This window comes from Callospermophilus lateralis, chromosome 6 (genome assembly GCF_048772815.1).
Source record: "Callospermophilus lateralis isolate mCalLat2 chromosome 6, mCalLat2.hap1, whole genome shotgun sequence".
Lineage (NCBI taxonomy): Eukaryota > Metazoa > Chordata > Mammalia > Rodentia > Sciuridae > Callospermophilus > Callospermophilus lateralis.
The window spans coordinates 9,821,641-9,845,578 of record NC_135310.1 but is presented as its reverse complement, the minus strand read 5'-3'; the positions used below and the strand labels follow the sequence as shown (position 1 = coordinate 9,845,578).

Here is a 23,938-nt window from a genome sequence, read left to right as displayed (position 1 = left end):
AATTTGGTTGGCGGAAGGTACACAACATTCAGTCCATGCTCTTAGAAGCTTATAGTCTGGTATGGAGTCGGAAGGAAACCAAATACCATAAAGTAAAGACAGGAGAACAATAGCAAATGTTCCAAAGGGAAGACTCAGGGGTGTTAGGAGGACCTATAGCAGGGAGGGCTCTGGGAAGTTGTTGGAATTGGTAAATATAAGTCCTGACTACTTTTGAAGAATAATTGTTTGCTGGCATCTGCTAATGAATTATTTTCATCAATAGAGTCTTATATGATAAAACAATCCTTTCACCTACTATGAAGGTTCATAGGTACCTTTTCAAAATAGTGAATAGGGGGCTGGGGATGTGGCTCAAGCGGTAGCGCGCTCGCCTGGCATGCGTGCGGCCCGGGTTCGATCCTCAGCACCACATACAAAGATGTTGTGTCTGCCGAAAACTAAAAAATAAATATTAAAATTCATTCATTCTCTCTCTCTCTCTCTCTCTCTCTCTCTCTCTCTCTCTCTCTCTCTCTCTTTAAAAAAAAAAAAAACAGTGAATAGGCCTGGGGATGTAACTCAGTGGTAGGGTGCTTGCCTGGCATGCAGAGGCCCTGGGTTCCACCCCCTACACTCACACCCATAGTGAAGAAATGAGAATGTAGACTAGCCTGTTCCATGCACATCACCCATAGCACTAGTGGCACATTGGGATTCCCACACCTCTTTCACCTGTAAAACATGTAAATTGTACATCTCAGGTAAAGTTTTGAGAAAACACATTCTCTGTTTATTGTTGTTGAAAACTGCTGGACAGGCACATTAAACATCTGCCCTGGGCTGGGGTTATGGCTCAGCCGTAGAGCGTTCACCTTGCATGTGCAAGGCCCTGGGTTCGATCCTCAGCACCACATAAAAATAAAAGTTAAAAAAAACAAAAACGTCTGCCTTCCAGAGCTGAATTCAGCAGGTCTATGAGCCCTGAGGTCTCCATCCCTGAGACTGTGTTGGATGAGAGCTTTGTAGATATGCCATGCCATTTAATACTTATTATTCTGTTGACAGCTAGAACTCCAGCTCTTTCTAAAATGAATTTCACAGTGTTTCAAAGCAGTTTCATCTGCTTTTCCTTTATGCAGTATACACTAATGAACTCATCATTGCTCTGGGAGAAATTATTTTAACCTTCTTTTAGTGTTCATTCATTAAAATATAGATATTGATTAATAGAATATTTGATAAATAGTTGGTTTCTTCTAAAACAACTCTAAACAGCTCTGTAATTCTATGAACTTAATACTGCTTAAGTGCACCATGTTTTCCCTGGCAGTTAGTCTATCTCAGTCATCAGCAGAATTGCCTTCCATTGTCACTGACTGTAATTCATTCATTTCACACACAAAAAAATGGTTATGAGTGCCCACTGGGCACCCAAACTGCCAGGTGCTAAGATCCAGCTGTGCCATCTGCTGTAAGGAGGTTATGTCAGAAGCCCAAGAGCAAAGAGAAGCAAGGACAAAGAGGCCTCGAGTAACTTTCTCTGGGTGTAAGTTCTAGCCTTTCTAGTCAGGCAGCCAGCCTGGCCTGATCACTTCGTGGTATGGTCAGCCTATTTGACTTCTCCCAAGTTGTTTGAGTCTGTAAAATGATTTGAGTCTATAAGTGATTTGTGTGGTATATATTTTCTCTTTGGCCAACAAATTTAAACATTTTCTTCTAAAGTTAAGAGAATTATAATAAATCTCTTTTTTTATTTTTATTTTCCAGAAAAGTAAATTAATATTGTCTTTTCTTAACCCTTCTTCAATGAAAAAACACAAAAGAGAAATAAATTTTGCTGGTGTCATTTGGAAATGTCCATACAACCTAAGGTGTTCATTTTGCTGTTAGTTCATTTTTCAATATTGGAGGTCTAGAATTCTTGCAATAATGGCCAGCTGAGTGTTTGCTATTTAATATTTTAAGTCACTCTCAGTTACTTCACTGGTTTTTTTTTTTTAGTCTAAATATATTTTGTCCTAAAACCAGTTGGTACAAACAAGGTTTGCCGGAAACCACAGCACTTTGTCCTACTCAGTCGAGGCTTCTGGTCCTTGGTTGCAGGTGCTGTTTGGCACGGCCGACGGGCAGGTAATTGTCATGGACTGCCACGGCAGGATGCTGGCCCACGTCCTCCTGCATGAGTCTGACGGCATCCTCAGCATGTCCTGGAACTACCCCATCTTCCTGGTGGAAGACAGCAGCGAGAGTGATACCGACTCAGACGACTACTCCCCTCCCCAAGGTAGCCAGCTCGCTGGCCCTCTCTTTCTTACTCATTTAACAGACCGGAGCACCATAAGGAGAAAGAATTGATTTGGAAAAGAAAGGGTGAAGGTTTGCCATTGCGGCTCTCTAACTTACTGGGAAGGGTTCTTGAACTGAAATGCAAGGCACAACTGGCCTGATCTCCCCTCTTGGTGTGACTGCTTCCTCTCTGCTGTCCCTTTTCTCAGGATCAGGGTGAAGTTGATTATGCCCCATGGGATTAGGTTTTCTTAGATGTAAAGAATAAAGATGGCTCTTCCTGTGTCCCTGGGGTGCTGTGGGGTTTAGCTGCTGAGCAGGAATAAAGAGCTTTAAGATGGAGAGTTCTGTGCAGTTAAGTAGCTTCATGTGTGGCGTGGACAGATCCCTCAGGGTTCTGAAGCCTGTAGCTTTACTGCATGAGAAGAGAATCAGTTTTGCCACAGTGAAGGCCAGGGTCTGGGCCATATTTCATGCCTGTGTTTTCTCCTGATTCAGGCAGAAGCTAAACCCCTTCTCAGGTCACATGATCCCCCCAACCCTCCGTGACCTCACTGTGATACCAGACACTCTTGGTGGGAATTGCTTTAGGCGACTCCAGCCTCTTGTGCTCAAGCAGTGTGTTTCATCTCTCCTCCCCTTAGAAGACCAAAAAAAGTAGAAGGAACCCTCTGGTGTGGTTCTGCCCTTCACCAGAGTCAGTATGCGGCACTGGCCTATATCCTTTACCAGAGTCCCATACTCTGCACCCACCAATTTTTTTTTTTTTTAAGAAAAATATATTATGACACAGTGGAAGGGATTGGCCCCTTAATTAGAAATGGTCACACTGTTGCAGGCTGTTGTCCTGGACAGTTTCTGACCTCTCCTGCCACTTCGGGCCTGTCATCCTAGGAGGAACTGGTCCAGAAAAAATTGGAAGTCACCCCCATCAGCCTCTGTCTCCACTGGTACTTCTCCCTCTTGTCACAGAGACAGAAATAATATGGTATGCTTCCCAGCAACTTGCATGTTGTGTGAAGGATGGTTTCCCACGTGAAAAGCATTAAGATTGGCTGTAGGGTTTCCAGATCACTGGGTCTTGAGAGGGAGAGATTTCCTAGTACCTATACATCCACTTGGATGGTGACTTTCCTTTTCCAAATAGACAACAGCCTCAGGTGAATCATTGGTCATATTTCTACAGTCTCTGAGCAAGAAAGTCAAAATATGGACTCAGCTCAGAACTCCTTTCTAGTAGGGTGAATTTAGATTCACTCAAACCATGTTATTACTGGAAGAAATGGGATCCAGAGACCAGATTTACAAAGCAAGTCCAGAGTCAGCCCAAGACATTAGTCAGTCCATGGTGCTCCTCTAGCCAGTTACCCTTCTCAGAAGCAGGGAGCACTTTAGGGGATGACAGGTATTTGCATTTCAGATGTAACAATATTCTTGGTGGCTTAGAGAATTGGAGTGCAGAGGTAGGTATAGTGCAGTGTCTTAGCATGAAGACATTAAGTCAGGTGAATATCAGGCAGGCCACCCTGGATGGCTGCTGGAGTTGAGCTCATGTGACCATGATACTTTCTGAAAGAGCCCTGCCTTATCCAGGTATGTAGAGGGACTTTCACTTTCTCAAATAACACGTGGAAGACCCAGTCCATAGCCCCTCACATACAAGCACTCCTGGATGTGCAAAGCAGGATTTTCTTTATGGTGGCCAGGTGCTGCGTATATAGCACATCCAACTTCAGCCTTCTTTCCAGATTTTCAGTCTCTTATGGGAAAAACTTAAGTGGGAAAGAACTGATTGTGACTACTGTGGTTGCTTATTGCCTTCAACATTCAATGGAAGAGCATTTAGTATTGAAAAGAGCTTTTTTTGATGCTTTGGACCCAAATTAAGAAAATGTTTTTATCCTCCTTCCCACTATTCTTATATGTTGTATAGCATTAAAATAATTTGCATTTATTAATTTGCATGACACATTAATATACAAGTTAATAAACTTCACACATATTTTCACTACCTTGCAGTTGCCTTGGATTGCATATTCCATGTCCTTCTCCTCATTCTGAGGTCTTCTGCTAGTGCTCTACTGATGACTTGTGTGGCTCCTGAATGGTGCAGTGACTGCCTCATTTGGTGACATCCCAGTCCAGAGTGAGAGCTGCATCACTGGGCAGTTTTTAGGGCACCACGCAAGAGCACAGCCTTGTTGCCTGCTTCTCACTTGGCACTTGTGTTTCCACAGATGGTCCTGCAGCGTACCCCATCCCAGTGCAGAACATCAAGCCTCTGCTCACTGTCAGCTTCACCTCGGGAGACATCAGCTTAATGAACAACTACGATGACTTGTCTCCCACTGTCATCCGCTCAGGGCTGAAAGGTACAAAACGCTGCCATGCCCCATCCCCGCAGCCCTGTGCTCGAATGCCTTCTGGGCTGGTGTCACACACGTGGTACTTATTGATTCCTGTCCTCTGCAGTGACTTCTTCTGGGCTTAATGGAGTCTGTTAACACAGGTCACTCCCCTAGCTCCTCTGCTTACCTGACAACTCCATAGCTGGTCTTATCTTGAAGAGGGATTCCCATCAGTCTTTGTCCTACCCTACTCCTTTCCTCACTCTGACAAGAATGACCCTCCCAGGTGTATGTGTGTTTGCATCTGGTTCACACTGTCTGCACAGTAAACGGATACTAGCACCTGCCATTCCTGAGGCAGCAGATGGTGTACAGTCATCATTTACACAGAAGCTCTGTAATTTTAAGAATTTGACAGGCTTATTAAGGTACCAATCATTGTGCAGTAATGCTACCTTGAAAGACTTGTGGAGGTTCTGCAACGGCCAGATGGAGGCGTGGATGTGAAGGGCAGGCATCAAGCACTGCTGCCTTCTGGATAGAAAATCAGTGGCCATAGGCATTGGAAATGCTCTAAATTTTTCAATTCAAGAATATTAACTGATGTTGTGGCCCTGGTGAATTCTTTGGAAAAACAGTCTGTTTCTTGAGGATTGAATGGTGCAGTGTAGAAAGATTTAAAAATTCAATTCCTGGCTGGGCGTGGTGATGCATACTTGTGGGAGCCTGAAGCAGGAGGATTTCAAGTTCAAAGCCAGCCTCAGCAACAACAAGGCCCTAAGCAACTCAGTGAGACCCTGTCTCTAAATAAAATACAAAATAGGGCTGGGGATGTGGCTCAGTTGCTGAATGCCCCTGAGTTCAATCCCCAGTACCCTCCCCCACCAAAAAAAAAAAAAAAAAGAAAGAAAGAAAGAAAGAAATTCCTGGATTGCCTCTGGCTAATATTTTCAAAGAACCTACTGTAACCTGAATAGGGAGGTGAGAAGCCAGCCAGGAACTTGACTGCAACCTAGTTAACTGCCAAAATTCAAAATTGGATGTCAGTCTAGAGAGTTACTGTCCTGTACTGCTGCTGCTGCTTGTGTGAATTCTTCAGGAATCAGGTCTATATATGTCACTGATGGTTGACCGAAATATATCATACATCTCTAATACCCCCAAGCCTTACTTAATTCTATTTTAAAAATATAGAATATTTTTAGAAGCAGGTTATACTCCTTCTTAGGTATCCCCTTCTGCTGTTTCAGAACTAGATTTATAAGGAATTATTTAGCCTATAAAGTCCTGTGCAGCATGAAGTATGGAGAAGCCCTCCTTTATATCACACAGATAGGCCTCATTATGAGCTAAGTAAATATTTTCATGCTGATGATGAACTTAAATTCCTTTGCTTTTCTGTAAATTGTTTTTTGAATGTTCTGTCTTTCATGGATCTAAATAATATGTTTGGTCATCATAAGCTCCCCCATATAGTTAGTAATCTAATCTCCATTTTTCTTCACAAATTACATTTTCAAACTTCTTAACCAAGTTATTTTTTTCTTAAAAATCTGCCACTACTGTTGGAATTCTGAATTTGCTCTCTATGAAATATCTGGTCATGACTGAAAATAATGTAATTACCACTCAGTTCCTCTTTCTTCTTCACAAGATGAATTTTCCAGTCTTTTTTACCATCTTGCTTATGGAAACTATTTTTTTTGGCTCCTTAAGTCTGTTGACTTATGTTATACCTGTCAAGTCATGTTGGCTGTAGCAGCATTTCTGACATAGCCCCATCAATGGTGCTGAGTATAAGAGGAGGAGTTGGTGATTTGAGGAGTGATTGAAAGAGGCCCTCACTAAGGTAAAGATTTTTTACCTGAGTCATGTTCTAAAAACTCAGACAAATTCAGCATTGTAGTCATTGCCTAACTAGAAATCTTAATGTAGTCTAAAATGTTTTCAATTATTTACACCTTCCTGGAGGGGAGATGCCATTGTACTAAGTCTTCCTAATTTCAGAAAGATGAATGAAATTGAAGTGAACTGGTGCCAGCCAGGAGGTACCTCATGGAGATGATTTCTCTTTTCTGTCATGGTATCAGAATATTTTAGACTTGATCTTACATGTAGCCTGAACAGCAGTATTTTTTATTTTTTAAATTTATGTTTTGTCCACATAAATTTAAAAAATAAAAAAAAGAGAAAAGAGCAGTTGGCCACAGTTATCTACCCTATCACAGACAGGTCTGTCACCTATCCCTAAGGTCTCTGATCCCCTGGGTCTTTCTCTGTAACTAACTTAGACAACTTTTCAAGGGGAAAAAGGTGACTCACATGCCCTTTCTTTGACTTACCACCAGTGCTGTAATTTATATCATGTGCAGAAGAATTAGGATTCCAGGTCATCCCTTGTCCCTGTGACCAGCCCTCTTCTGCACCACCTGCCACCCTTGGTTTTCGCTGCAGATTTCTAGGGTTGGGGAGGAAGTAGGGTCTGATGTTGCTTTGTAGCTACTGCCCAGGAAGTTCCACCAGGGGAGGAACCCAGCTGGGGACACAGTAAGCATTGAGTTGGTTTATTCCCCCGGACTTTACCCTCTGTGACTTCTACTTTTTCTTGAGGAAGAGTGATTCAGTCATGAGTTCAGGTGTTCCCCGAGGAGCTGGGTACCTCAGTACTGTAAGCAGCTTTCAAAGGCACTTCTTTCATCCCTGTGTGCCATGAAATAAAAGGCCTCCACCCCATGCTTTGTTTTGCAGAATTTCTTCCTCTTAGCATTTCGTCACTCATTCTGAGGGAACGGACAGGGGTCAGTGATGCTGGGGCCCCTGGTAGCAGATTGGTCCTCAGTGGATATGGGCCCTTTTTTTCCCAGTCCTTACTATACTCACTGAAAACGGCCTTTCTAAAGAGGAATCACCTGCTGTTGTCTCCTTCCTCCCACTCTCGCACCACGTGCACATGCATGTGCCCACAAACAAGAGTCAACTAACAGAAAGGTGATTCGTTACTATGGAAACCTAAGGGACAGAGGGCTGGGTTAACCTCAGGCAGCCACGAGGCAGCTGCAGTGTATGTGGTGTTTGTTAAGAGACCACTCTTTTCCTGCTAAAACCTAGCTGCCTCCTTTGAACCCAGCACTAATCCCACAAAAGAGGTTTCTTGTTAACATGAAAGAACCAATTCTCACTGCTAACTTTAGATGAAAATTTTACCCCCAGCTTTTACCAAGAAAGATCCATAAGATTGTCTGGTTTAAGTTGAGCAGTGTAAATCTGCTAGTTTTCTTTTTCTTTTCATATTTTTTTAGTTGTAGATGGACACAATGCCTCTATTTAATTTATTTGATTTTATATGGTGCTAAGGATCGAACCCAGTGCCTCACACATGCAAGGCAAACGTTCTACCAACTGAGCTATAACCCCAGCCCTGATTTTCTTTTTTTAAATTTTAGTTTTTGATGGACCTTTATTTTACTCATTTAGTAATATGCGGGTGCTGACACTTGAACCCAGTGCTTCACACATGCTAGGCAAATGCTCTACCACTGAGCCACAACCCCAGACCAGTCTACTGATTTTCTTTGCAAACACTTAAGAGGCCAAAATGCCCCCCATGTCTTAGCCCCAAATCATTGAGAAAATAAGTGTGTTTGGAAGATGGATCACCTGGATGCTTCTGAACTTCCAGTTCTCCGAATGGGGAACATTAGAAACTTTTGGCCAGGAGTTTTAGGGAGAGTCAAAAGAAGGCTACTGAATATAATATTCATTTGTTCCTCCTAAGTTTTATTTTAAATACAATCTTAGGGATTTAAAGAATAAGAAAGTTATTACAAAAACCTTGGGCAAGGATATTGGAGATTGTTTTTTAAAATATGATAGACATGGTTTACAAAACATTTCTGAAACAGAAAAATTCTGTCCCAATCATCTGGGCTTCTGTATTCTTCATCATAGTGATATCTGGGAATTGAATGAACATTTGCTTTTACTTTCATTTTTACTTTCAATTTGTTGTTTTTATGACAATTTTAAACTCCAAACCCAGAAACTCAGCCCCTGCTGAGGACTCGGTACTCCTGACTGACTCTGGACAATTCCAGGATATTCCTTCTTAATTCCTGAATTCTTGGTGTCAAGGATTTATGAAATAGCCCATTCCTCTGGCAGCTGGTGTGCCCACCATGTGGACCAGGACTGGTCTGCTGAGCATCAGAAGAGCCCACATCTGCATCCCTTGATGCTACACATCCTGTAACTGCCAGAACATGAAGTGGCAGTTTTCACATGGAATTTCTTCTTTGCAAAAGAGTGACTTGCTTTGCAGATGACAACTGTCAGTGTGACTTTGCAACTGAATTCAAGAAATCCCTGAGTGTGTGCTCAGACATATTTGGACTCATTCTCACCTCCAACAGAAAAGCTCCGTGTGTGCTGGCCTCTGCTGTGAGCAGTCTTTGAAGGCATCTGTGTCCAGGCCAGCACTATAAGGGCAGCAAGCAGCCTGCTTCTTACTTTCAAAACCATTTTGTGACAAAATTCAAAGAATATTTTTAAAAAATAAAAGAATGGTACGAATCAATACAGGTCAGATGAGGAGCCATGGAATTTAGTGTTACCATCTGTGTTTTTTGGTGGGGGATGGGAACTGGGGATTGAATCCAGGGGTTTAACCACTGAGCAACATCCTCAGCCCACTCTTTTATTATTATTATTATTTTTTCCAGCAGGCTTTTCTTTATTTGGTGTTCAGCAGAGGAGTCAAACGGTGAAGCACCTGGCAAGGCTTATTTTGGGGGCAGAAAATGACCCCTTTTTATTTTTTATTTTGAGACAGAGTCTTACTAAGTTGTTTAGGGCCTAGTTAAGTTGCTGAGGCTGACTTTGAACTTGCAATCCTCCTTCAGCCTCCTAGGCCGCTGGGATTACAGGCATTTGCCACTGCAACCACAGTGCTGGCATCTTTATTACCTACCATATTACAGTGATGTTTCTGCCCAGGAGTCCATAGACTCTGTCTTGTTAGCACTTTGACTATTAGCTGCTTCTCCTTTTGGTGTTCTTGTGTACCTACTTAACACTGCCATTCACTGAAGATTATTTCATTCATGATCCCTACCAGGATTTTCTCTAGACCTAGACCTGGCAGTGAATATTCAGAGCACATTTTAGAAGAGGCACAAATCCTCTAACCTCCATTTTCTGACATCTTAAAAATTTTATTTACCAGGATATTTACTTGATTCTTTTTATTTTTTGTTTTCTGGTTTGTGTCTAACTTTATTCATACAAAAAATCCTTTATTGGTATTGTCACTATTTGGGATTGATTTGTGTTTGTCTATAACTGCTGCAGCTCAGCTCTCTGTCTCCTGGTTTCTGCTGCAGCAAACCTGATGAGGTGTCTTGCTTCATGGAGTGTGCTCACTTTCAAGGCCATTGTACAAGAGCATCAGTGACTTCAGCATGCACTGGAATTAGCACCGAAACTCTTTCCAAGGGTGAACTAGAGGGATGTTATGGTCATGTGACTGGAAGGAGTTTAGAAGCTGCTGCACTATAGCCCCGGCATTGGAATACGTGCCTATCCTGGCCAGTGCACCTTCTTTTAATTCAGTTCAGCTTCTCTGCAAAATGGGCTACTTAGATATAGATTTCAGAGCTCTTAATATAAGCCAGATTATGGTTCTGTGGTTTTAAGAGAGAAAAAATGCTAAATCTTGTTGGTACTTATAGATCTGTTCACCAGCAAGAACTAGGTAATTGCTCACACTGGGATAAGACAAACCATTTAACAGCTACTTGTTAGTTAAATAATGGCTTGTAGATGAGTGTTGGCATCTCTAGTGTGAAAATTTCTCTGACAGTACTACCTGCCCCCCAGCAAGACTGCTTATCTTCTTTTCTAAGTCTGACAGCATTAAAAAAAAAAAAAAAAGTGTTAAATAGAAGTCAGTGCCCTTGTATGTGTGTATATCCTTCATCAGAGATTTACTTGTCTAGTGTTATCCAGGTATCAGATGAGTAAACATGGGCTTCCTTGACTCAACTTTTTACTTTGAGCATGTACAAACTCGGCGTCTTCTCTGGGAGTGGTGGGCACAGCAGTGGGAAACACTGATGTGACATGTATAGGGTCACAGGTTTTATCACTTAACTTGCTTAGCAGAAATGTTCCACAGTCTCAGTGTGGAAATGCTGGTGTAGATAGATTATGGAAATGCTTAGAGATAGTTAAAACAGTTCTTCTTTTTCTTATTCTTCTCCCTCCCTCTCCTCTGTTTCCTTCTCTTACTACTACTACTACTTCTCCTCTACCTCTTCCTCCTCCTTCTCTTCTTCTTCTCCTCCTCCTCATCACCATCATCATCATCATTTTCTCCTCTTCCTCCTCCTCCTCCTCTTCTTCTTCTCCTTCCTCCCCCCCTCCCCCTCCCCCCCTCTTTCAATAAGGTCTCACTAAGTTCCTCAGCCTAGCCTCCAAATTTGTGATTTTCCTGTCTCAGGCTCCCAAGCAGCTGCTCCACCACACCCACCTTTAACATGGCAACCTTCTTATATCTGTATTTCTACCTGATCTAGACATGTTTTAGAGAAACTATAATCTCCAACCATGTAACAGCTTGTTTATAGTAAGTCTTAAAAGAGAGGATTGTTGGGGAGGGGGCATGGGGCAGGAAAGATGGTGGAATGAGACTGACATCATTACCCAAAGTACATGTGTGACTGCACATGTATTGCGCTGCTACATTGTGTATAACCAGAAAAATGAAAAGTGCTGCAGTTGTGTACAATGAATCAAAATGCATTCTGCTGTCATATATACCTAGTTAAAATAAATTAATTAAAATGAAAGAAATGGGTTGTTATCTTCATGAAAGGGGAGGTCTACTTGTATATTTGGTTAGCATCTCTATGTTTTAAACTACTGAAGATGCATGCCAGTATGGCTGACTGGCAGTTGAGGAGGGTTGCATCCTCATGCTGAGTGTCTCTTCTGTATGGTTTCAGAGGTGGTAGCTCAGTGGTGCACACAGGGAGACTTGCTGGCAGTTGCTGGGATGGAGCGGCAGACCCAACTCAGCGAGCTCCCCAATGGTCCCCTTCTGAAGAGTGCCATGGTCAAGTTCTACAATGTTCGGGGGGAGCACATCTTCACACTGGACACTCTTGTTCAGGTAATGAGATTAAAGAAAAGTCACTGTGTCAGTATACCCAGTCTGGTAAACATTCATGAGTTTATTATACTCACTTCAGTTATCTTTGACAAATTGTATTTCAGTCATTTTTTTTACTTTAATTGAATTTGTTGTATAAACTAGGATTAATAAGGGAGAGAACAGTTTTTGCCTCTTAACCAGAATGCCTTATTGTATTACCCAGTCAAATGAATGAGTAGTAAATAATCAGAGGGAGCTAGTGCTGAACAGCACTCTGGCGTGAAGGCCGAATCTTCATTTATTCACTTAGAGTAAAAATCATCTTTATGACTTCTTAGTTGGGACTTCCTAACAAAGGACAGAAATAACCGGAGAAATACACAGAAGTCTGATGCACATACACCTCTCACAAACATAGGAAATAATCAGAGACGGAAGCAGCCCTCAAGTCGATCTAGGCGTTGGGGCTTTGGCTTAAACTGCTCTGCTGAAGCAAAGAGAGAATGTGGGGAGAGCCTCTGTTTCAGCACTACAAAGCAAGGGTCATTGTCCTGGGCCTTCTCCCCTGGAGTCCCCAGCAGTGCTGTGCCCTCCTGCTGCAGAAAGGGGCATGTCCTGGCAGGTGGAGGCGGACTTTCCCCCAGCCCATGGCAACTGCTATTTCTTTCTGTGTCTGAGCGTGGCCTATGTGTTTGTCTTAAGTGGACTTGTGCATGACGTGCCTTTTGTGGCTTATTCTGCTTCACATGGTGTCCTCAAGGTTCCTCTGTACAGTGGCATATATCAGAGTTCCTTCCTTTTTAAGGCTGAGTAATACTCAACTCCATGAATATAGCACATTTATTTTCTGGGGTCTTTGATGGTAGCCATCCCGTCAGGTGTGAGGTGACATCTCACTGTGGTTTTGTTTTGTGTTTCTCTGGTGACTAGTGATGTTGAGTGTCTTTTTCACATACTCACTGGGCATTTGTATGTCTTTAGAGGAACGTCTGGTTAAGTCTTTTACCTTTTTTTTTTTTTTTTTTTTTGGTACTAGAAATTGAACTTGGGGCATTTAACCACTGCCACATCCACAGCCCTTTTTTGTATTTTTTAGAGCTAGGACTTCGCTGAGTTGCTTAGGGTCTCACAGAGTTGCTGAACTTTGAACTTGTGGTCCTCCTGCCTCAGCCTCCCAAGCTGCTGGGATTATAGGGCATGCACCACTGTGCCTAGATCTTTTGCCCATATTTAAATCAAGTTATTTTGTTGTTGTTGTTGAGTTGTGAGATTTAAGTATATCTTTGATAACATCTTCTTGGGCAAGTAAGCATACCGTCCTCTTGTTTGTTCAAGCATCCTGCAAACTCTTTGAGGGGCTACTGTGTGACTGGCACTGAGCTCTCAGGACTGCTATTTAGGAGTAGATAAGGAAGATACATCCCTTCCTTCTAAGCTTGGAAGCCAGTTAAAGAAGGCAGACAAATATACACCAAAATTAGATTTTGAAGAACTATTTCCAGGTGCTCTGGTAGCATGGAGAAAAGGAGTCTTACTAAGACTTGTTCTTGGTGGATATTTTTCCAACTCTGCTGGTCCCTCCTCTTATCCCACCAATCCTCAGGCCATTCCAGTCACTCCTACAGCTCTAAGTATTGTCTTTTTTTTTCTTTTCTTTTCCTCTTTTTTTTTTTTTTTTTTTTTTTTTTTTACTATTTTTGTAGTCATAGGTGGACACAGTACCTTTATTTTACTTATTTTTATATGGTGCTGAGGATCAAACCCAGTGCCTCACACGTGCTAGACGAGCACTCTTCCACTGAGCCACCTCCCCAGCCCCTTAAGTACTGTCTTTATAAAGGGTGGCTTCTAGACAGCGGCCTGTATAGACCCCGTTGCTCATTCACACACCTGTTGATAGTCCAGCACTCACTACCATCATGTCCAGCCCTCGGGGCATTCCCCCACAGACAGCTCCTCTTCCTTCTGGGTTCCGGCCCCATCATGCGCAGCTCCAGCCGCAGGCCAGGTCATCCTGACTCACCTTTGCATTTTACCTCCTAGATAACTCAGTGTCTATACCTTGTTTCTCCGCCACCCACCACTCTGTCCCAGCCCCTCCCTCTCACCTTCCCTCCTGGGCCACTCTTCCCTTGGCAGCCACGTCAGAGTCTCTTGTGATTTAAAGGGACCTCCACAAGCTGGCCCTCATCCTCTGCAGGACTAGCTGTCAATATCCCCTCCTTCTCTAACCCTGCCAGTCCTCATCCTGTGCTCCTCAGTCGTGCCGGAGCTCACTTTCCTCCACTTGCACCATACTGTTCCCTCTGTAGGCACACTTCTTCCCACTCACCACCTGGCCACTCTGCCTGTGCTTTTGTCTGAGAGGAAGCATCATGCTGCAGACCCCACAGCACTCTGTCCTTTTAGTTGTAGTGATGTTCCTCAAAGGTGTCATTATTTCTTCATCTGTTTCAAGGCCATGGCAGCAGGGTCCTGTCTCGTTCCTTGTTCCTGCACGATGTCTTATGCACACTAAGCCTTCTGTCAATATTAGGGTATCTTTGAGTGAAAGAGCCACTTGAACAACAGCAGCCTTCATGCCAGGGCTGTAGCTATATTCAAATGTTTCTGCTGAACACAGAGCAGTTGCTTACACCATGAATTAAGGCAATACGTTTTTTTAAAAGAGTGAATTTACTACATTAGGAGACCCTCATGATCAGCAATTTTCATCTAGAAGAGGTACTGTTTGAGAACTCTCACCTCACACCCCCTGCAGGTTTTCTGTTCAGCATGTCAGTCCTACTTGAAACTCCTTAGAGACTTCCTCCTGCAAACTGTCACCAGGCCATGCACGCCCTCTGCCTTGCCTATCTCGCCTATCAGATGTGTCCTGCTCATCCTCAGGTAGCAGAAGTCCTGTGGCTGTGCCATCCTAGAGGCTTCCCTTGGCTGCTAACCTAGCCTTTCTCAAAACTGACTCCTTCACCCTCAGTCCGAGCTTGAGTCTCACCTCCCAGGAGAGGCTTTGCATAGTATCTTCCTCACGATACTCCACTCCACAGCCGCGTTCTATTTTGTTGGGCTGTTTCTGTCTTAGCATGTATCAGAATCTGAAATTCTTCAATTTTATTTCCTGAGTAGTTGTTTCATCCCACTAGAATATAAGGGACCCATGTGAAGCAACCTTGTGTGTCTTATCTGCCACTGTCCTTCAGGTGCCTAGAACCACACCTGGCTTGTGGTAGAGTCTCAATAAGCAGTGGTTCAGTAGGTGGCTGAGCCTCAGGACTACCCATTTTTGTTGCTATGCATTGCTTAATGAGTTCCCAGGGTCAGAAAACATAAGATTCTTTGCTATTTGTATTATCCCCTAGTTTCTTCAGCTACTGGCAATTATAGTGTGATTTCTCTAAAAAAAATAGTAATAAATTACTTTGAGAAATAGAGTATAGTTTAACTCTGGCATAGGTTAGATGAAGAGCAACAACAGGAAATAAGATTACACTTGCTGTAGGACAGATGTATGAGGTCTTGAGTGTCTGGCATCTTGGTCCATTCAGGCTGCCATAAGAAAATCCCTTAGTCTTGGTAGTTTGTAAATAATAGAAATTTATTTCTCATGTTTTTTGGAGACTAGGAAGTCCAAAATCAAGAAGTGCAGGTTCAGTGCCTCACAGGACTGGAGGGACAGAGTAGGGAGGTAGCCCTTCAGCCTCCTTTATAAGGACGCTAATTCTATTCATTTCCTATGATTTAATCTGTTCCTCAAAGGTCCCACCTTTTTATTACTACAGCAGTGGGAATTGGTTTTGTTTTGGAAGGACACATTCAGACAGCAGCACTGGCCAAGAGGTTTAGATTTTGTTGTCTTTGAATTTTTGTTTTATGAGCAAGGGAAAGACAGCAGGGTTTTGGGAAGGCTGATCTGTCAGGGGGGCAGTGTAATCCCAGCCAGAAGGAATGAGGGAGAAGGCCAGGAAGTGGGAATAGAGTGGCTGAAGCAGAATTCAGCGAGATGACACTAGACTTGGCTCTTTGCCACCCAGGAGGAGGAGGGTGCTGGCTCCAGAGGCAGAGGCTTTCAGCCAGGAGTCCTGCCAGATGTCTGGGTGGGGTAATTGGAAGGCAATTGGAGAGATGGGGCAAGAACTCAGGCAGGAGACTGGATCAAAGAGACAGGTAGAGCCTTGTGTAGAGAGACCATGGTTGGAGAAAAGAATTTGTATTAAATGTAGAGAGAGGACAGAGGAGCAGATGACCAAGTGCAGAGCTTGAATAGTAGAGTGATAATCCTCATTTAGCAAGCAGCAGAAGGAAGAAAGAGATGCAAGGGGAATGTCATAAAAGAGCCATTAAAGGAAATATGTCAACTAAGAGGACAACAGTTGAATGTAGACATGAGAAAATTGGATTTGGAGGTTTTAAGGTCAACAAGTCTTCTCAATAGAATAATGGTGATGGCAGTCACGTTGTAAAAGGTTGGTTCATTTCATCAGTCAATTTTTATTGAACCATCTTAGTGCCAAGCTTTGTTCTAGATGCTAGATGGATAGCTGTAGTAGCTAAGATAAAGAATGAGTGACAAAATGACTCATGAGGGATTTGAGGCAGCAGATATAACTGAAGTGTTAGCTGTGTAAACTGTGTGACAGGGATTGAGGAGAAGGGGAAAGCGGGTGGTGCCTTGAGTGTGACCATGCTTACAAACAAATGATAAAGCTTTGTGCAGAGAGAAGTAAAGAAGCAGAATAGCCAGAGCCAGGGTGGGGTAGGAAGTATGGGTTTGAGATGAGTAACTCAAAGGATAGACGTGTCAGGCACCTGGGTCCATTCAGGCTGCTCTGACAAAATCCCCTAGACTGGATGTTTATGAATAATAGAAACGTATTTATGGTTTTTGAAAGCTAGGAAGTTTAAGCTGAAGGGACAGAAGCACCCTTTAGCCTCTCTTATAAGGGTGCTAATCCTATTCAGTTCCTGTGACTTAATCACTTCAGCCTAGAGACGAGGTACAGAAAGACAGACTACAGAAAGAGCTGAACGACTGGTAAGGAAAGGAGGGGACAAAGCACTTGGTATGGGACAACTTCTCTCATCCCAACTAGTTAAGAGCCAGAAGAAAAGTGAAAAATGCAGTGCCACAGGGACTATGGCACAGGAGCCTTGGAATGGCAGGCTGAAGTGAAGTCCCCACCGAAGCTGGACAGTCTGTTCCAAAGCCAGAATCTGTGCTGTCCGTGCCTTCTCTGCAGTCCCAAGTCAGAAATACAACGTGTCTAAATTAGAAACTGGAAAGCAGAGTGCAGCACAAAGACCCAGAACCCTGTAGGGAAACGGGCAACCATTCCATAGTTTGATGCTTCATGACCTGAGACCAGGAAGCATAAAGTCATAGAAAGGCCTGTTCAAGAGGAAGTGATGAAAACAGAGTAGGAAGCTATGGTTGGCTAGAAATGTCAGATTCCTGTTTTAGAAGTGAAATAGTTATAAGAGATGACGTGAGCACGTGGAGGAGCTGAAGTGAAGCAGAGCTGAGGCCATTAGTGTGCAGCAGGCTGTCTGGCAACATGAGCATTTATGTTGGAGTCCTAGCGAATCTGAGACTGAAGGAGAGGTTACCCTGTGTAGGGTTGTGACTCCATGGCCAGAGCATTGCCAGAACATAGTAGGTTCTCTGTAAATATTTGTTCAGCGGGTTGGGTAGACAGTTGCCAACATAGGTGCTCTTCAGTCTTTCTGTTGATGGTTTAGACCAGAAGGCTTGTGCCCTTTCTAATCAGATCTCAGGTTAGCTTTTTATCTGTAGCCTAATAGGCAATGTCTTAGCCTATTTCTGTTGCTATAACAAAATGCTTGAGTCCTAAAGCATTTTGCTGCACAGTGTTGGAAGCCATGAAGCTCAAGAGTATGCTGCTTGCATCTCAGCATCTGGTAAGGGCCTTCTCTAGCATCACTGTGTGACAGAGGGCATCTTATGGCAAGACAGAGCAAGTTTGTTAGGTGGGGTTCTTTCCTCATTAATGCCATCATGAGGCCATGACCTCATCCAATCTCAAGGATCTCCCAGAGGCCCCACCCAAATGCCAGCAGCATAGGAATTTGGGGGGGACACATTCAAACCACAGTGGGTGGTAAGTAGGAGAAGGTAAGAATCTCAGCTCTTTCTGAGTTCATAAGGCTATTATATTTGAATATTTGTCAATCCAGGACTGAAGCACTCTGAGTGCCTTCGGCCTTGTAGTCCCCTGTCCTCTCTGACTTAGGTATGCCTCCTGCTGGCATTCTCCTCCCTCTTCAGAGGTGTCTTTCCTAGGAAAGCTTCAATACCAGCCCAGTCACATTCTCTTCTAAATTTGCCTGTGGGATTGAGACCCTTCTTCCTGATGAGCCCTTGGGATGCTTAATACTTCTAGGATGAATTATACTTTCTGTCTTTTATTTTACTCAAGTCAGATCCTATGTTTTCCTCATTTTTCTGACTTTCACTCAGACTAGAATGTGGTAGAGGCTTGATGGCCTTAGCCTTTGCAAAAATTCTCATGAGCTGCCATATGAAATATGGGTCCTGCATCTGAACTGTTTGGGCTCAGGAATAAGAGAGAGACTTGACCAGCGTTCGTCGGTGGAGTGTCCCTGCAGTGTCTCAACACCTTAATCAGTTATTGATTCTTTTTTTCATTTAGGATCTAGTGCAACCATTGAAAATATTGTGTTGATATAAAGGCTAACAATACTGCCTTTGAAAATGAAGTCCAATACTCAGTATGTGCAACTTAACTCTTAACTGCAGTGATTCTCAAACCATGTGTGATATGTGCTGTGCTATTCAAGGAGTCTAAAGGCAGGGAAATTTTTATAGCAGGAAGGAAGTTAGGCAGTTTATTGAACTGCTTATAAAAAGAATTAAATGCAACTTAGATTGGAAATTTATTTCCAAGTTAATTAGATTGTAGGCTACTGCATACAAAGCCCATTGCCTGGTATAACATGTGGCAGTATTGGCTTTAAAATTGATTTTTCTTGATTTACTTGTAACATTAATGCCTGTGGCTAAAGCTCTTACAAGGAAAATTATTATCAGTTACTTTCCTTTCCTTATTGCATGTGTTGTAGTTTAAAATTCTGTAAGTTACCTCATCAGCTGTGGTCTGATCATCTGTATCTACTTGAATATCTGATAATCTGGTGAAGGATTTTTAGAATTAGTACTACTGAATGAAATTTGCGGGCCTCAGTAATTTGGGTCTGGGATTTTTGCTTGTTATATGAACATCTGGCATTACAGGCTGGTTTGGGGTCACCATGTATTCTGTAAGTTTTGGTTGTTGAAGTAAGATGTTCCAGTGATTTTTATTTTTTTTTTAAATGTGCTGAGGATGGAACCCAGTGCCTTACATGTGCTAGGCAAGCACTGTACCACTGAGCTACAACCCCAGCCCTCCAGAGAAATTTTAAGAAAGAAGTTATGGGAACAGAAAATGAGAAATTGCATTTATGGTTGGAGATTTCCGTACCCCTGAAGGAGAATCCTTTAGCCAAAAATGTGTCTGCCTCTTTCTGTTGAGGAGAAGCACTGGCTGCTCTCCCAGGGCTGTCATTGTAGCATTCCAGGTTTGCTGCGAATGGTGAGCAAGTCTTCCGTGGGTGTCGTCTGCTTAGAGAATAGGAGAATGGTTGTGTTCTTTTAAAACTGAGACTCGGCTGGCTGAATCCTGAGCCAGCTTTTATTACTACAACTTGGTTGGTGGCCAAATCATTACGATTTCATATGCAAAATTGTCCGTGGCTCCACCCAACAGTTTGATGATGAACAGTCACTATTTTTTTAAACTGATACATAAAAACATAAGTAGTGTACATATTAATGGGTCCCATGGGATATTTCTTTATGCATTGTGTCGTGTCACGTTTAGATCAGGTTGATCATCTCCATCTCCTCAGAATCCATGGTTTCTGAAGTGAATTCTGTTGTATGTGCTTGTGTGAACTTGCAATATCCCCTTCTCTGTGCATTTCCTCCTGCCAGAGAACCCCCTTTATAGGGTTGCCACAGAGAGGAGGAACAAAGCATGGGAGAAGGGGGCGGGAGGCCTTTGACCTCCACAGGGATCTACTCCTCTACCACCTCGGCAGCTGGTTCTCATCTGGGGAGTCTTTACCAGGACTGCCTCCTTATCCCTGGCTTGGGCCAATGTAATTGCCTCTAATCTGCTTAGACAGCTTATTTTTAATATGTAAAGAACACCTGCTTTTTTCTTACATCTTTCCAAAACTGTTGAATAACTGCTCTAATAGATATAAAATTGGTGATATTGGAAGGAACCTTTTGGTGCCAGTTCAGTGATACATGCCATCCTATCAGCGAGGCTTCTGCTCAGAGGGCCTCCTTGGAGCGGTCTTGCCTGCTTCCTGCGCTCTTTCTCTATTCCCTTACACCACCCTGTCTTCAATGCATAGCGTCCTCACTACTGACATTATCAGGTCGTCCCTGTCAAACATGTTAAGATGTTTCTTTCTCTCTACCACCCCAGAATGTAAGCTCCCCGAGGGGTGGATTTTGTCTTGTTCAGCATTGCTCCCCTAATGCCTAGAATGGATCTGGTCCATTGTATACATTTGGGAAATATTTTATTTTATGACTGGTTGGTGGTGCAATAGATGAATAAATGATTGGGTTGACACAGGGCATGTATTGTGTAGTGGCAGGAGATGGGATGCCATAGTAAGGCGTGAGAAGTGGTCACTCAGGGGTACAGTCCATACTGCTGTCCAGAGGAAGAGAGGGAGAGGAAGCCAACACCCACTGCTTACATTGCTCAGCATCATCATCCAAAGAGGGAGGTGCAGGGCAGGAGGACTCTCCATTAACCTTGTGCCTCGCACCTGCCGTGGTGAATGACACATCCTCCCAGGTAAGCAGTAGCTCCTGTGGATCCAGCAGAGCAGCAGTGTCCACCTTGCTGACTCTCTTAGATGCAGCTCCTTTTTGTTTTGTTTTGTTTTGCCCTTTTACCTCCGATACACCAAATACGTGAACCTCTTTACACAAGTTAAGGGTTTATTTGTAGCTTTATTTTATGTATGTATGTAGGTATTTATTTATTATGTGGTTCTGAGGATAGAATCCAGTGCCTCACATATGCTAAGTGAGCGCTCCACCATTGAGCTACAGACCCAGCCCCACAAGTTAAGATTTTAACATTTTCAACTTCACAGTTTTAGCCATCAGTCATTTTATGTGATTTGAGAGATTAAATCCACAAGCTTTCTAGTTCTTCCTAGCGGATAGCAGCTCTTCAGATTAGAACATGAGTCTGAGGGACCTTTGTATGTCCCGGGGTTTTACTGGAACGGAACATGGAGTGCATTTCTCTCCAGCAACTTAACCCAACAGGTGAGATTCCTCAGGAGGAAGGATGCTCTGTGTTGTGAGGTCTGTGGGCAAACAGACAGTGGGCTCGTGCTCTGCCAGAATGGCTGAACCCAGAGGACAGAGTGACAGAAAATGATGGCTGCCAAGTCAAGACTGGACGCCTGTGTTTGAAATCTGACTGCTTCCAAAGCAGCAGCGTATTTGTAACATGAGCCTAGCAGGCTGGGAATGTGATTTTGAAAATGAAAGACAATGTGTTATAAAGGGACTTTCTGTGGACAGGTTTATGGGGATCCTGAGAGGTCATGTCCCTGCTGCCTGACATCTGACTAAATGGTAACCACAAGAATTAATTTTCCCCACACAGATGATACCTGGAAATCTTCACACTAGAGGGACAGTTTTTATTATCTGTAATTTCTTCCCTGTGTTTTTGTGATACAATCTTAAAAATCACAAGAGGAAAGGTATTAACACTTTCTTAGCTACTTTATCATTTCATAGGAGTATAGGCTACAAAAACTAATGTATCCCCCAGGCTGGAGTAAACCATCCCGAACTTGGATAAATGACTGAGTCCTGCACCCCAAATTAATTTAAATTCCTGTTGGTATCCATGTCCTGTTCTTAGAAGGAGGAATCTGGGGGTAACCTTGATCCAGATAATACTGATTCCCTTGAAACCCTGTAGGTGTTATTTGTCCAGGCTAAATAATTTCAGCTCTTTTTCCTGGGTTCTGGTTTCTGTCCTTTAATCTTTGAAGACCTCACACTCCTGTTTGACTGAGGGATCTGTTTTTCACATTTGTGTGATGCCCAGTTCGGAATAGCACTGTCCTCCCTCACCATCCAGGCATATCATCCTGATGCTATTTCCAGTTCATCTACCAATACTCCCTGGTCATTTGTCTTTGCATGCTGGCCCACATGATCTGCGACTTATTTTCAGCCATAAATGAACCAGTCAGGTCATTGTCCATGTTCTATTGGTAAAGTCTGTTCTCTTGTCCATTTGCTTTTTCCATAGACATCGTTTGGTTTGTTTCTGAGCAGAACAGACTAGGGAAGAATAATGGACTCATCACCGCATCTGTGACTGGCAGTTAGTTGAGTTTTGCAAGGAAACAGTGCACATTCTTTAGTCCAAGCGTGGGTATACTGACACTTCAGAGGCAGCACCCGCTGGTGAGATGAGCCCTAGCTCTCCCACTCCTGAGTTGTGATTGAGTTACCCAGCCTCCTCAGCCTTGTTTTCCTCCTGTGTTAGATGGGTTAATAATGCCTGTGTAGCCAAGTTGAGAGGACCTGCTGAGGGAGTATGTGCAGGCACTCTGTGTGCTATTGGAATGTGGTAAGTTTTGAAGATATGGTTATTTTTGTTATGATGGGAAGTGATTATTTGTGGAAATGTAACAGGATTTTCAACCAGTTTGAGAGTCTGTTAGTAGTTCTTGACACAAAGACATACATACTTACCCATGATAATTTTATATAAAACATATAATCAGCTGTTCAACAGAGATAGTTACTCTGACAAGCAGAACTAGGAGAAGGGAGGATAAATCTGTAGTTCCTGCTTTGTAACCACCAGCATGTCAGATGGATCAATTGATGAAAGAGGAATGGAAGATTGGAGAAGTATTTCATGTCTGCAGCCAGCTGCAGTGAGTCAAGTGATGATTGAGGACTGTTTTCATGCCTTGAGCTCTATGCGGAATATTATTTTAGGGGTTCAGGAATAAAGAGGCAGCAGTTTGCCTTTCAAATTAAGCATGAGGGCTGGAGATGTACCTCATTAGTAGGGTGTGTGTATATCATGTAGTAGGGAGGCCCTGGGTTCAGATTTTGGTGCTGGTGCTGATAAGGCCTCTGTTCTAACCTGCAATTACAGGGCTGATGGTGCCAGAGACTTTTTTGTATTTTTTGTGTTGGTGTCCTGGTTTTCAGCAGTGGCTGTGCCTTGCTGTGAGCTCACAGTCCCCTGTATGGGGTCTGCCCTCTGGGTGGGATCATCTCATGAGGAGGCCCAGCTTGAACATGCTTCAGAAACCCTCAGACTTGGGTTCTAGGTCCACAGCCAGCAATCACTCAGTCCTCCTTAGGGAGTTGGGGGTGCTGCCTGTTAATCTTGTCCCATCCTGGTACTGCCTGGCCTCACGGATGGAAATGCAAGATGAGTTATCCTCAGCCTTGCATTTTGCTTTGAAGTTGAAACCAGGATTAGCTGACCCTGGAGGGTATTTTAAGGAAGTGTCTTCATGTGTTCTTTTATTTTTATGTTTGTCACTAAAGTATTGTGAATTCTGTTCCTGTCTGTCATTCATATAAAAGATCTGGTATTCCCATTTCTGGTTTCTGAACCCCCTGGAGACTTCATTAAATTAGTGCTCCATCTATTTGGATGGGAATGAACACATTTCTTGCTGCTTCTCCATCACAGCTCTCTACCTCTTTCTTCCCTGCCTGGCTAATGGCACCCCTGAGCTTTGGGGGTTTTCAGTTCAAGACATTTCTAACATACATATTTGGATTTCAGCATGCCTTTTGAAAAAAATCATGGCCACAAACACCTGGCAAGGCCACCACAGGAACTCTCTCCCTGCCACCTCTCCCTTTTCCATAGAGCTTTTCCCCTTGCCTCCCTGCCCAGTCATTTGGAGATTAGCAGTGAATAATACCTGGGTTGTAGATTGTGATGGGTTGCAGAAGCACCATGGTACCACCATGTCCTTTAATTCTCACAGTGCTCCCAGTTGACTCCTGAGAAAATTAAGAGGCTTTGACTGGGAAATATTCCCCGGTTCACATGCCCAG

The 23,938-nt window shown here is 43.2% G+C and overlaps 1 protein-coding gene across 6 annotated transcripts in view; it reads left to right on the top strand.

The window, feature by feature from the left end:
• Window positions 1-23,938, top strand: part of Tulp4 (TUB like protein 4) — a 223,355-nt gene that overhangs the window by 177,973 nt on the left and 21,444 nt on the right. For all 6 annotated transcript variants that reach the window (XR_013091583.2, XM_076858082.2, XM_076858083.2 and 3 more), the window contains exons 5-7: window positions 2,086-2,266; window positions 4,506-4,640; window positions 11,618-11,784. Coding sequence is in view for 5 of the 6 variants with exons in the window: in XM_076858082.2 (XP_076714197.2) it covers window positions 2,086-2,266; window positions 4,506-4,640; window positions 11,618-11,784 (483 nt within the window). In the remaining variant the exon portion in view is untranslated. The remainder of the gene's footprint in view (window positions 1-2,085; window positions 2,267-4,505; window positions 4,641-11,617; window positions 11,785-23,938) is intronic.